Source organism: Taudactylus pleione, unplaced genomic scaffold, assembly GCF_031769625.1.
Source record: "Taudactylus pleione unplaced genomic scaffold, aTauple2 ptg000198l, whole genome shotgun sequence".
NCBI lineage: Eukaryota > Metazoa > Chordata > Amphibia > Anura > Myobatrachidae > Taudactylus > Taudactylus pleione.
In genome coordinates this window covers 12,271,636-12,286,977 of record NW_028284600.1, presented here as the reverse complement: position 1 = coordinate 12,286,977, position 15,342 = coordinate 12,271,636, and the positions used below count along the sequence as shown (strand labels likewise).

Here is a 15,342-nt window from a genome sequence, read left to right as displayed (position 1 = left end):
TTGACTGCAGCAATAAGATTGTAAACCAGATTGTAGTAACTTTTGTGCTACTAAATTCCCTTTGTTTTAGGAACTTTTATAAATGAAGCTGAGATAATGGGATTTTTATACCTTCTGTACATTAACTCCTTTTCTCTGAATCCATGAAGGGACCCTGGACCTTGGGGACATAGGAGGTGAAGTAGATTGGACATGTGGAGAAGTTACCCCTAGCAACCAATCAGTTTCTACTTATCATTTAATAGATTTTCGTATCTTAGTAAATGCTACCTCAAAACTGATTGGTTTGCCTCGAAACTTGTTTACTTTTTTTTTCACTCTTTACTTTACATCACTCCCATATAACTTTACATTTAATTAAACATCTTCAATAGGTTTTAAATTTTTCCCATCTTTATTGAACTGAGATATCATCATAACGACTTTTAGCTGACACTATTTCTCCGCAGTTTTCTAAAAAAAAACGTAAAGATTATGCTCTGGGGTGCCTGCCGAGAAATTCTACTTATCACATAAATACCGCACAAATTGCTGGAATACTTTGCTTCATCCAAAGTATTACCTGATGGTTGATGTATGCCACCGCATTGTCTCATCTAATTTTTGTGGCCCTTCTTCACTACAAAAGAGCATTTAACACAGCTGTTAGCTTTTGCGCATTTGTCGGGATCTTTGACTCCTCTGGAGTCTGAAGGCCGTGAAATTGACACTCAAGAGTAACAGACCCCGTGCCCTGAAGGGTGGTGTTCATTGTAAAGGTGCGTACACACTAGACGATATTTTGCACGATTCGCCCGATTTCGACGCATTGGAATGACAAATCATGTAGAATATGTCCAAATCATGAGTGTCCACTGGAAATTGTTAGGGACGCATGATAGATCGTTAGTCAGATTGGACACTTTTAAGCACCATATCGTGTCCTGGAGTGCCATGGAACTGCCGGAGAGAATTCAAGGGAAATCGCTCACGATATCGCATCGTGAACATATCGTCTAGTGTGTAGGCACATTTACACTTGTCCAGTCCCAAAGGTTGGTTGGGTTTAACTGAATGTTCAAGTGATGGTGTGACTTGATACATTTCGATTTGAGCTTGGTCTGAAATACCCTTGAATGCAATGGTGCAAATTGCACATAATTGAAAGTCGAGCCCATCTTTCCTAAATCCTTCAGAAAATATTAAGTAGAAGCCACCTGAAAGCCAATAGGAACTTTACTAGTCCTTGTAATAAATATGTCTTCTGGCAGGAACAACTTCTGCTGTCAGGTACCGGACAGCAACACTAGAAGCACAATCCACTGGGTAACTTACTAAATTAGATTTTGGGTAATCCACCCATGGGGCCTCTGGCCCTCATTCAGAGGCGGTCGCAAGAAGTGATCGTTCTCTCTGAATGAGGGCGGCCGCTTCCTTTTTTTTAGTGTGGCCTCCTGGTCGCTAGCTAAGCTGTGGGTTATCACTGAATAATGCTACAATTACTTCCGTATAATGCCGTGATGTACTCACTTGATGTGACAGTTCTTCACACACACTCTTTTCTTCATCAGGACAGCTAGAGTAACTGTATTTGTACATTCTGCAGACACGGACATCAATTCTTCCAGCAACTGGCTTCCCATACGTGTATCTGACAAGAAGGAGCTATTTTACACCATGCCTTAAACATAATGAGAGTATCCCCAAAAAATCCCTGCTGACTATGGGCCTGATTCGGACCCTCTCGCAAGCGGCCGCTCGCTCGGAGGGAGCGATGTTTTTTCAATCTGCTCATGCGTACGCTTCGTATTGCGCGTGCGCAAACTGGTACGAGCGATGGGAAACTCTCGCTTGTCAAGCATAGACAGCCCAGCTGAATGAGTGACAGCCGTTTGTGGGTGGTAACAGGGGCAGGCCACTGGAAACGGGGGAGTGGAGGTGCGAACGCAGGCATGCCTGAGAAATTCAACGCTGTTTCAGAGGCGTGCATAATTAACAGCCAGCGTCTTAGGACACGTCACTTGCTTGAAATCTACCCTGAAGTGCTCGCAGTGCTTGCGGTAGGGTATAATCAACCTCAAGCGCTGCGATCGCATCCGATGGTGCTCGTCATGCAAGATGACGTTTTGCCTCTTTCTGAGTCCCGTTTTTTGGAGGGAAAAATCAGAACTCGGCGTGCAGATTCAAACCTATCCGAGCCTGCACATCCCTAGTTTTTAGCCATTTATATTTCCCCTTGTGGTTTTCAGTGTTGTATTAGCATTTAGTTCTGCCCCACAGGAGTATTGGATTATGCTATATATTTAGTTTTCAGTGATTATAAGTAAAGCTTTATGAGCGTGTCCTGTTTTTAGGTTCTTTGACATTTTGGGTCATGCTGATATCATGTAACTGCTTTGGACCATGGAAAATATGATTATCACCAGTAGCACATGGAAACCATACACATGAGCAGGCCGCCATAGCTTGTGGTCTTGGAATGCAATACTTACTTGCCGCATACAGTCACTTGAAGTTCTTTGTCAAGGATAGTGATAACTGGGGGCATTTTCACCTGTACCTCATACTTGGGTAACACTGAAAATAAATAAATTGGAGATTTTTAATAATTTTGCAGCATCACAAATACCTTTTATAACAACTTTAATTGAAAGAGAAAACTTTATTTAGACATCCATGTTGGTTTGTGAATACTGATAGAGAACTTTTAAAGAGCTTATTGGTCCACAATTGTCATTATGGGCCTGAGGACCTCATTCAGAGCCGCTCGTTCGTTCCGAGCGATGTTCGCACATCTGCGCATGCATATGGGTTGTAATACGCATGCGCGAACCAGTCAGTGTGGTCAGAAATCGTGCGCTCGCAAAATAGCGAATGCCTGCTAATTTGAGTGACAGGATTAGGCGTTTGTGGGTGGTAACAGGGGAAAGTGCGTGAAAACGGGGAGTGGAGATCAGAACGCAGGCGTGCCAAAAGGTCAAAATGGGCGTTTTAAGGGTGTGCATAATTAACAAAGCAGCGTCATCGACCACGTCACTTGGGTGTCTTTTAGCCAGAACTGCTCGCATGATTGCGGTAGGAAAACGCAACCACAAGAATAGCGAGCAGTTCATTCGCCTTTCGATGTACTCGATTAATCTAATAAATAGCGGACATGACGTATGATGCGAGCGGCCAGGGGGCGTTTTTATCAAAATAACGACCGCATGTTTTGTTCGCTCGTTCAGACATAGAGGCGTCAATAGACCGCAAAGAGCGAAAGGTCAATTTAAATAGCCAGCCCCCTTTTCTGAACGAGCGAGCGCAAATAGCGTCCGGCTCTGAATCAGGCCCTGAGTCTGAAGGTGCCTACACACTTGGCAAATTTTTACACGATTTTTGCCCGATTTCGACGAATCGTGATGACAAATCATATAAAATATGCCCAAATCGTGAGTTTCCACTCATGAACATGATACCGATGCGCATCCAGGCTCGTCATACATCGCATCTTCAGATCTGCCGTGCTGTAGGGCAGATTTGCCAATCTGGGACACAATTTATTTTTTATTATTATTATCATTTATTTATATGGCGTCACAAGTATTCCGCAGCGCAAAGTACATAAACAAATTATAGAAAAGCGACTTACAATACAATACAGGACCAGGACAGGGATAATATACATTGCTACATTAGTGACCATAACACCCAGATAAGCAACAGAGCATAAGCAGCCAAGTGTTAGGTGCCCTGGTGGTGAGTAAGAAGTAGATGGAACTAAGGCCCTCATTCAGACCCGGACGCAAGTGGCCGTTCGTACGTTCGGCGTACGTACAAACATATGTAAATTCAAGCACTCGCTCGTATTTTTGAACGCAGCTAAACATCCTCCCCAAACTCTACCGACCCCTCCTCTAACTAACGAGCGTGCCAAATAGCGAGCGTACATCCCCAAAGTGGCTTGAAGGGAACGCACGCACAAGTACAAACCGGAAGTGGGACTGTCAGATTCCGATTACCTGCTCGTTTATTCTGCCTACCTCCCTCAATCGTATCATGCCAATCAATATATCAATTAGCTTAATTGTTTTTTTGTTTTTTTTTGGACAATGCAATAAACTTTAATCTTGTCCGTGTTTGTGTTTACCCGCAGAATACGTACGGCTTAAACATTGGCTTTTCTTTGTCAAAATACATGTTAGAGCCAATTAAACATTTGTTTTATTTGTTTTTAACCACGCATATTTTCCTGGGTTCATTTCTTTATTTAAATTTGCTTACGCATGTCACTGCATCAAGCCTATCATAACTCTCAAGAGATTTGTGGCCCTGTCGAACACATGACTCATACACTAACCAATAGAATTGGTCCTGTTAATTACCCAAATACATTAGCCAATCAAATTTATTTTCGTGTCTTTATTAAAAATGATTTTTAACAAATACACCATTGCCATCATGAGAGCCTCGGCATTCACCAGGCGCGAGCTGCTGGTGTTAACCGAGGTGATGGATAGGCGGATCACCAGCCAGCCTCCACCCATCACAAATAGAGAAAAGCGTTCCGCATATGCGGAGGTACGTGGCCGCCTGCGTTCCTTCGGCTCACGCAGCCAGATCGGCCAGCTGGAGCGCAGGTGGTCCGACCTGCAACGGCGGACGCCCCGCTTGCTCATGCAGATCGCGGAAAGTAAATTTTTGGGACTGTGGTTTTCATGTTTATCTTTGTGGCCCTAACTGCGTGTGCATGTTTTCATGTATGTCCTATTTAGTCATTGTACTCATATCTGCATGGCCATGTTTTCATGTATGTCCTATTTAGTCATTGTACTCATATCTGCATGGCCATGTTTTCATGTATGTCCTATTTAGTCATTGTACTCATATCTGCATGGCCATGTTTTCATGTATGTCCTATTTAGTCATTGTACTCATATCTGCATGGCCATGTTTTCATGTATGTCCTATTTAGTCATTGTACTCATATCTGCATGGCCATGTTTTCATGTATGTCCTATTTAGTCATTGTACTCATATCTGCATGGCCATGTTTTCATGTATGTCCTATTTAGTCATTGTACTCATATCTGCATGGCCATGTTTTCATGTATGTCCTATTTAGTCATTGTACTCATATCTGCATGGCCATGTTTTCATGTATGTCCTATTTAGTCATTGTACTCATATCTGCATGGCCATGTTTTCATGTATGTCCTATTTAGTCATTGTACTCATATCTGCATGGCCATGTTTACATATTTGTGTTGTCATAAATTAGTGTTTAACTAGGTTTTGGTTGAAACTAACCACAATTTGTTTCACATCTTTTAGGGGCAGAGCGAAGACTACGGCGTCATCGGCGTCAAAGACGGCGCTCTCGCCCACTCTCCCCAACCCCAAGCCAAACCTCCACACCCCCAAATTCACGTATTTCCCCCTCCTCCCCAGCCTGCACAGACCCTGTGGAGGATGTTTCGGGGCTCCTTCCCCTCCATCCCAATTCCCCCTCTCCTCCAACCACCCCTCTTGTAACTACCCCCTCCCATGAATCCCAAATCACCCCGCCAACCTCGTTGGGGAATGGAGGCACCTCCGAGGAGGACGAGGGAGTGGCTTCTGGAGCGGCCGTTAGTTTGAACGGTATGGTTTTTTTTTAGTTTAGTTTTTTGCAAAAACTGTTTGTATGTAATCATGTGTCTGTGCCTTTTTTTGTGTTGTTTCGGAGAATTTGTTGGAGTTTTCGGTTTGTCTTTACCTGTTACTGCTGATTTCACCATACACATATCACACCTGTCTGAATCTGCTTTTTTACTTTTAATTTTTGGGGGGACCATTTTTGGGTGCTTGGTATTTTCGGTGTAATTCTGCTTTGGGTCACAATATTGACATTTTTGGTTAGCTTGCTTTGGCTTGTTTTTTAATGTGGTTTCGTTATTGATGTATTAATCCCCACACTTTTCTAACCCACAGAGGAACAGAGGCGTATGGCGGAATTAGCCGGATGTGTGGGACGGATGCGTGCCCACGTCATCAGGCTGCTGGTGGTCCTTGACCATATGTCGGTCCTCCTTCGGAACTAGTTTTAGGTTTTTTTTTTTTAAAAAGTGTTATAAATAAAAAATTTAAACTTAACGTTCTGTCTCATTCCTTTTTTCCAAATCAGAGATTGTTTACACTGACATAAGTAGACTCTTCCAGCAAGGATTTGCAATTATTGTCACTAAGATTGTGTGTTGTATTTTTTAGGAAAACAGGCACAAGAAACACCTAACAGTAACAATCTGGTTGGCTTTTTTTGGTGTTGTACAAATTATATATTACTACATTTTACAGGTTCCTATTTGGGGGGCAACCTGCTTAGGCCGATATTACGAAGCCAACTGATTGTACAGGATTCCTTTGGATGTTGGTTTGGACCCAGAAAGCATCTTACATTTTAGCTCAACTTGCGTCATTACAGGCTTACCCCTTAAGCAAATTTAACGTGGGTGAACCTGGTTACACTTGCTTGTAATGGGCAAAAAAAGGTACAAAATTACAGTCTCAAAACATTTATTCACAACATAACTAAAATAACAAAGTGTTCACTCACAAACAATACACACAGTGATAATCATAAATACAACCCATACAACAACCTTTTAAAATAAAAATAAAAAATCAAGAACTGGTTGACGAAGGACCATGCCAACATGATTCCACAAATGTGGCGTTGCAATATGGGTTCCATAATATATTTCCAAAGTGTCCCCATGAAGGTTTTTTTAGGGTAGCAGGAAGTAGTCATCGTTGGAGTCCCAAAGATTATGAAAACAAACAGAAGATGGAGAAAAAAACACAAAATAATTACATGTTCTCAAACAATCCTTACCACATTGTGTCTAAACACTCTTGTGTTGCCAATAATTACCTAAAATATCTGGCCACCACATCATCGCGTATGGCCCCCCCACATACTGACCTCCGACCAACCTCGGGGGGGCCATCCTCACGTAAGGCATCCTCTGGCTGCATTGGGACACCACTCCTTATGGCGATGTTGTGAAATATCCCAGACAGGACCACAATTTTAGAAACCATATCCGGCAAATACATGAGCTCGCCACCAGAGCGGTGGAGGCATCTGAATCGGCCTTTTAAAAGGCCGATACAGCGCTCCACCACTTGCCTGGTGGCTGTAAGTGCGGCATTAATATTACTTTGTGGCCCTGGTGTGGGAGCCAAATAAGGAGTGAGCAGCCAGGGCGTGCAAGGGTAGCCACTGTCTCCTGTGAAAAAGAAGTGACAACATCAGGTTCACTGTGTATCAAGCTTAACATTGTTATGTACTAAAGGTCTCCACTTACCCAGAAGCCACGCATCACCAGCTTGTAGGTTGTTTAATTTGTGCCATATCCCTGATTGCCGGATGACGAATGAGTCATGTGCACTTCCTGGTAATTTTGCATTCAGGGACAGGATCTGGAGGGAGGCATCACATACCACCATTACATTCAGGGAGTGATAGTGTTTACAGTTGCGAAATATGGCCTCCAGACGTGCTGGAGGCTGAAGTGGTATGTGAGTACCATCCACAACCCCTATGATGTGTGGGAAGCCAGCTATTTGGTAAAAATTGGCCTTGGCCACACTAAGGGCACCCATATCCAAAGGCATTTTAATAAAATGATGGAGGTGCTTGAAAAGTGCCTCCATCACTGCCCTCAGGATCCGGGAAAAGGAGGATTGGGAGATGCCCGCCACTATTCCCACCGTTGTTTGAAACAATCCTGAGGCACAGAAATGTAACACCGCCATAAATTGCGTAAGTGGTGGTATTGCTGTAGGACTGTCAATTTGCCGCTCAAGATCACTCTCTATTAATGAGAGAATGTCTATGATGATTTTGGGAGGAAGACGGTAGCGTCTTAACACCTCATCATCGGGCATTCCAAAAAGGGTGACACGTGTTCGATATATCTGGGGCCTTGTACGCCTACGATGCCTACGCCTGGGACGAGATTGAGGTTGGTCGGCTTCCGGGAGCATGGCCAGAACAATCCGACCAAGATCAACATGAAATGGCAAGATTTGAATGTAAGGCTTTTTTCCCCCCAAAAAAATTGATTTTTACTTAGCTTGATGATACAATCCATTGATGCTTACATGCCGAGGTATTGTCATGATTGGGCCAAACTCTAAATAATCACAATATAAAAATGCAACAATTTAGGGTGGGCATTTAGGAATCTAAATTGGGTGCAAGACAAAACATAAAAGGGGAGAAACACACATTTGGCCAAATAGCAAAACGACAGTGCGCAGACTACCTCAAATTGGGCCAAAATGTAATCCACAAATGCTAAAGGGAAAACACAACCAATTTAACGTGTCTAAATGCAAATACCAGTCACAATAGAAGCAGTTAAAAATGCGCTAATTAGTTTGCAAATACCAGTCACAATAGAAACAGTTAAAAATGCGCTAATTAGTTCGCAAATACCAGTCACAATAGAAACAGTTAAAAATGCGCTAATTAGTTCGCAAATACAAGTACAAAAATACGCAGATAGAAAAACACGAATTATTTGAAACATTTCTGACTAATAAAACCAAAGGTTAAAAGTGTAAGGTCAAACAAAGTTGCGTAAATACAAACATGAACATTTAATAACCAAGTGAAAAAATAAACTTACCAATAGATAATATATAAGTATCCGGATCAAAAGGTCATTGTAGCAGAGCCAAAAAAAACCTAACTAAGGGGAAATTTGGAAAAATTAACGAGCCAAAATTCAGGAAAAGAAGGAGACACAAATTGATCAAAAGTTAGACGGCCAAAAACGTACCAAATAAATACACGCCAAAAAAAAAACCACCAGAAAAAAAGCGAACGGAAAAAAAAAAGAAATAGACCAAACAAAAACAACTCCCACCAACGCCAAATCCAAAACCCGCCAACAATCAACTCCGACCAAAGTAACCTCCAACAATCAACAAACGCCACCTCGACTCGAGACGCCCCAAGCCATAAATAGTGTTTAGTTTCCCGCACAAATTAACGAGGGATCATAGGAACGCACAATCAATGATGCGGCCGAAAAATAAGGACGCATGTATAAATACGTCACGAGCCAACAAAAAAGTTCTGGTGTATTTCTTGTTTGGAGATAAGACATGGCTACAGACCAGGGAAACAATGGGCAACAGTCTGGCGGTAAGTATTTCAGGCATTTGTAAACAATGATTAATTTGAAACATAATATAGTGCAAGTTGTGAAGCTTACAATTCTCAACATTTAAACAAATAGGTGAGGAGGATGACATGGAAGAGGCTGCTGGGCCCAGTATTCCGGCCAAAGCTGGCAAAAAGAAAAGGCAGCCACAATTCACAAGAAAGGAGATGGAGGTTTTGGTTCAGAAGTGTGTGGACATCCTGCCACAGGCAGACAGGAATATGAGTGCAAGCCAGAAGTGGAGAATGTGGGAGGAGGTAGCCATTGCTATCAATAGGGTGGGTGATTATGTCCGTCTAGCCCGGGATGTCAAACGGCGGTAAGTAAAAACTTGACCCCCCCTAAAACCAAAACCCATTTAAAACAAAAGGATAATGATTCCAATTTCACCCACATATGGGCCGACTTCAAATATCGTCTGAAGCAAAAACTGGCGGACAGGGCTAGGCATGCAAGGGGGACAGGTGGGGGTCCCACCCCTGTGTCATTGGAGTTGAATGATTTAGAGCTGGCACAGGGGTGTGTGCAGGCTGTGGAGGTGTTTGGCGTGTCCAACATGGATACGGACATGCCAGACTTTGCGGCTCCTCATGTTGTCCAAGGTAAATATTGTGATGTCACCAACTCTGAAATGTTATTGTGCCAATATGTAGATTCTAATGTGACTCTTTTCTCATTTTTCCAACAGAGACACAGGCAGATGAGTCTGCTCCAGAGGGGAGCCTTGGCCGCAGAATTTCTGCAGGCTCTGCAGGGGAGGAACCAGTACATCCGGCTGAGGACCCTGCAGAAGCCAGTCCAGGGCAATCCCCCTCGCAGGCAGTGTCCCTCCTCACAGAACTCAATTTTAAATCGGATTTCCATACAGAGATTCTGCAGAGGATGGACGCCAGTCTGGTACGGGTGGCTGAGGCCCTGGAGCAAAATGCTGCGGCCAACGTGACCATTGGTCAGGCCCTGGCGGAAAATACCAGGGCCAACATCCGCATCGCCAATGCCCTGGAGCAGCTCGTTCGCCAGCACATGGTGGAGCCGACCTCCCTTCCTGCCGGAACATCAGGATCCTCCACCTCTGGCACAACATCAGCCAATCCTCCAAATGTGCCTAGCCCTGTGCCTAGTCCAGAGGCCACAACATCTGCCTCTGAACAGGCCAGCCCGATGACATCCCGGACCCGATCTGGCGCCCTCCCTCCCCCTGCCAAACGGGGGAAAAAACGTTGACAGCACTGGCTACTTTTCCCACACTCCTTCTGTGCTTGCCCCATATTCCTTTCTGGACAAAACTTCCCTCTCCTTTCTTGTGAATTGTTTTTATTTTTTAGCTTTATGTTTCCATAACTTTTATGTTTGCACAATTATTAAATATTTTGGAATGAACACTGCAAAAAATGTTTGGGGAAAAAATGTGCATGAAATTGTTTTTATTTTCCAATAAATTTGAAAAAAATGTACGACATTGTATTCTGACATTATTGTAGAAATGGTTTACATTTAATGCTGGCCCACAAGGCAAAAACGCGCACCACCAACATTTTACCTGAGAAAAAAAAAGGGCTCTTTAAGGAACGTTTTAAAATTTACATAAGGATGCAAATTCACCAGCCAAAAGCAAAATGGCCAAAAACACACAAACAGAGTGACATTATTGTTACAATAGTCCAAAAACCAAATATCAACCCAAACCCCCCCCCCCACAAATGTACGCTAATTGATTGTGTAATCCTGACATTAGCAGCTATGATTTCCACCTGCGTACGGTTTTGTGCTAACCCAAAAAACTGATTTCAAAACACATTCCAAGCCGGTTTTCAATACAAGACTAATTGATTTTCTCACAAGCTGTGATTAATCGATGCAACATCGTGGAGTGCCGGGACGGAGGAGAAGGCCATCGCCAATGTGGTCGAGTAATCCAGACCCTAAGCTGTGCGAGCATTTTGAACGGAAAGAGGATCATCCTGTGACGTATGAGTTGGTACGAACACATTTGACGGTCGCATCTGATAATGTATGTACGCCCCAAAAACGCCTCGCCACGCCTGCGTTTTCCCATCGCCACCCCCGTCAACGCCCAAAAACGCCCTGTTCTGTCAATCACATTTGACATGTCACTTCCTGTACACTATTTGACGAACGAGACAAAAAAAGCTCGCAATCTGCCGTACGCACGTGCGCAGTGTTACACCGACGCATGCGCGCTTTCTCAACATCGGAACGCAACGAGCGTACTGCTGTTAACGAACGGCTCTGAATCAGGCCCTAAAGTAGGGAGAAGCACAAGAGGGTAGAGGGCCCTGCTCGTAAGAGCTTACATTCTAAAATGGAGGGGAAGGCAAACAGGTTCGACACAGATGGGGTAGATGAGGAGGAAGGAGCATGTAGTAGGGACTTAAAATGATAGCTGGATGCACGATAGATCTTAAATCAGATTGGACATTTTTTACTCCAGATCGTGTGTACAAACTGCCGGGGAGCTCCCGGGGAGAGTTCAGGGGAAATTGTATACATCGTGGGATCGTGTGCAGATCGTCAAGTGTGTAGGCACCTTAACTCTCCCACAATCCACACACAATAGTGCTGGTCACGTAGGGGAATGATTTATATCTGCACATGCACAAAAAATTCTGAAAACACCAATATTTGATAATGTGACCGATGGTGACGTATAAAGACGCCCCGCACCAATTGGCATTACAGCGTGCTTGCGCTCTAAGAGTGGGCGTCTCCTCGCACATACGGCCACATGGATGTACACAAGGAAGGAGTTTATAGGCCATTTACCAAAGCACGCAGATGGGAAACCGCCAATACATGCGCTGCTGCGTTCACATTTGCGTGGGACTCAGAATCAGCTCCTATGTGCTAATGACATCATTGTGAATGTCTGTAATTGTTTGATGGTGCAAATAAAGCTGATTTCACTAATAGAAGCACACAATGGGCCTGATTCAGATCCGCACGAAAAGAAATGGCATCACAGGTGCGATGTCACACGGAATGCAAATGCAAATATATGCTAATGACTCACCCGCTGTCCAGTGCTTAGAGACGCCCACTGAAAGCATCTCACATCCGCCGCTCGCGTACAATACCGGAAACATCAGACACAGATCAGGTGGCCATCAGCCTGCTGAGTAACTCTTAGCTGTCTCAGATATATTCTTGCCTTGACAAAGCCAGTGTAGCGAAACGCCGCGTCGGATAGCGGCGCGTGTGACCTGACCTCATGTCTCATTGTTATTAATATGTTTGTGTTGTTTGTGTTTGTGTTTGTCCATACTCGGAGTTATACCTGATACTGCCTGTGCAAACCCATGTCTGTTATGTAACGATCAGTACAGAACACCTAGTCACATGGTGAAAATATTACATCTGCATATTTCCCAGATATACTTGCCACAATAAATGGCTATAAACGTTATTAAACGTAATATATGACTGTTATAGTGGGTAATTTGTACATATGATATATTATGATGTACTAAAGAACAATAGGGACTGCTGGGACAGTTAATTTATAGGTACTATTATATTTGCCACAACTATCTGAGCACATTATAAGAATTACTCCCTGAGATTGTACCATAACATACTGTTGTAAAAACAGATTTAACTCCGATATATCAGAGAAGGATTTTCCCTAATGATCACCACTCCAACGTGATCCTTAATCCTCCTGATTAATTTGTCATGTAGATGGCAATTCATAATAAATAGACTTTGTGTCTGTTGATTGGTTATTTAGAGATTTCAAACACAAGCACACTTTTTGTTGGCTGAGGCTGAAATATCAGTGATAAACTACATATTTATGTAGTATTCTATATCTATATCTACATGCTATCACGATAATACAGGGAAAGGTGTATCCCAAATATATTAGAGAGTAGATATCTTACGTATCACCAGCCAATTTATATTAGGACATAATGGAGGCAGGTACACGCGCTGCCACTTATTTTTAATCACTTTTCTGTCTTTATTACACGACTTTATATTTTACCTTATTTCGCTGTTGTCTTTTGTATTTAATGGGTATTAACTATTATTTATTAAAAGTTATGTTTTAAACAGTGCACTACTCATGACAGTTCATCTCTCTTTTCTTCTTGTGCTTATATACATATTATAGCTGTCAGTGGTAGCACCCCTCAACATTACTCTTTGATGATACACTAGGAGGGTCTTTGCTAATTTCTATTTTGTGAGACATTATTATTCTTGTGCGACTGTTATTGCTTCTATATTCTGTCTTCAGACACGCAGAGTGCTCTCCTGCTGTGAGCAAGGATGCAGTGGCTGATATATGCACGCCCTGAAAACAGTGCTTCTTTAAACGGCCCGACGCGCCTGCATTTTTCTTACCACCCCCGTTACTTCCCGCCAAACGCTGACTACCTGTCACTCCCTTTGCCAGTGAATCCTCTGTGCATGCGTAATCTGAATACAATGGCTGCGCGTGCTCAGTGTGGCTTTCATTACATCCACATTTATTTACCCTTTGTTACTCTTGAAACAGTAACCTCGGCGTGTGAGATGGTTTAAAATATATTTTAAATATTTTATAGAAATTGTTTGCTTTAAAAATATATCAAAGCCTAATCTGCAATGATTGCAAATTTTTTTTCCTGGATCCTGTACTGTATGCATATAAAGTAGAGATATGCGGGCTCGGATTATGGACTTTTGTCCAGGAATGATGATGTTTGTCCATGAAAGATGATGTTTGGCTTCTTTCTGAGACCCGATTTTTAGCGGGAAAAATCAGAATTTGGTGGGAAAATCCAAAATAATCTGAGCCTGCACACCCCTAATATAAAGCTGAATGTGTCAGGCTAAATGTACCATATTCCTCCACACTAAACGTGTGCTCAATCTGCGTGCCCTTTAACGTCTGTGCAACCAGTTTGTAGGTCCCCAGCAGGGGTTCGAAGGCGAGAAGGAAGGATTCCTGTGCAATTCCTCTACTTGTTTCCACATTCAGCCACTGGCTAATACGGTTTCTCTGAGGATCCTGAAAAAAAAAAAGAAATCCTGTTTCAACACCCTTATTACTGTAAGGATCTGTTTATCAGATGTTGCATATAAAAGACAAGATATGCAAAAAGGTGTAAAAATAAACTCTAACAATTAACGGATTAAAATGATACATATAAATGACACTATTGACCCCGCATTCTTACTAAGCATGTGCAGTTATCAGACTGCGGAAGTACAAGCAGCAGTAAACAGAGTCACCCTACGGTTCACTTTACTGAAAACTTTGCAGAAGTGTAGCCCATAGGCTACAATGGCTAACAGCATCTAAACATGGTGCTAGCAATTAGGGCCAAACTTAAGGCTTGTCTCCATTGGCCACTTCCAGCCCGCTTGCGAGGCCAGTAAATCTGTGTCGGAAGATGCAGACACTGGCCATGGCTATGGCACTCCCAGAAAACAGGGCTGACACCCCCGTTTTTTTGAAACACAGGAACCACTGCCCTGTCCCTGCCCTTAAATGGCCGCAGCATGTAAATTATGTTGCAGCTTGGGACCGCGGCATACAACGACGTAGGACCGTTTCTGCACATGCTCAAAATGGGTCCTGTTCATGCGCAGTCCCTCTGCACTCGTATTTGTATGCAAACCATCGGGTTTACATATATCTCTGAATCAGGTCCCTAGTTCAGATCAGAGCTGGACAACCGGGATGCAGTCATAATACCGATCGCAGGGACTCTGGCGCTCAGATTGCCAGCGCCAAAATCCCGACACCTATCAGAAACCCGGCGCCGGCATCCCGACTGCAGGCATCCGAAGGTAAGTGGCGGGGTTGGGGGGAGGGGTAGGGGTTAGGGTTACACACTTGGAGAAGGGTTCGGGTTGGATACAAGGGGGGGAGGATTAGGTTTAAGATGCGGGGAGGGGGAGGTTAGGCTTAGGCACTAGGGGAAAGGTTAGGTTAAGGCACTAGAGGTGGATGGTTAGGTTTAGGATGCATGGAGGGGGAGGTTAGGCTTAGGCACTAGTGGGGAGGGGGATGTTTAGGATGCAGGGAAGGGAAGGTTAGGTTTAGGTCCTAGGGGGGAGGTTAGGTTTAGACACTAGAGGGGAGGTTAGGTTTAGGCATTAGGGTTAGGTTTAGGATGCAGGGAGGGTGAGGTTAAGTTTAGGCACTAGGGGG

At 43.5% G+C, this 15,342-nt stretch overlaps 1 protein-coding gene across 1 annotated transcript in view; it reads right to left on the bottom strand.

Moving 5' to 3' along the window:
• Positions 1–15,342, bottom strand: part of LOC148518869 (alpha-2-macroglobulin-like) — a 177,452-nt gene that overhangs the window by 135,790 nt on the left and 26,320 nt on the right. The window contains exons 6-8 of the mRNA XM_088476898.1: positions 14,025–14,193; positions 2,472–2,556; positions 1,510–1,630 (exon numbers count right to left, since the gene is read on the bottom strand). Of these exons, the coding sequence (XP_088333024.1) occupies positions 1,510–1,630; positions 2,472–2,556; positions 14,025–14,193 (375 nt within the window). The remainder of the gene's footprint in view (positions 1–1,509; positions 1,631–2,471; positions 2,557–14,024; positions 14,194–15,342) is intronic.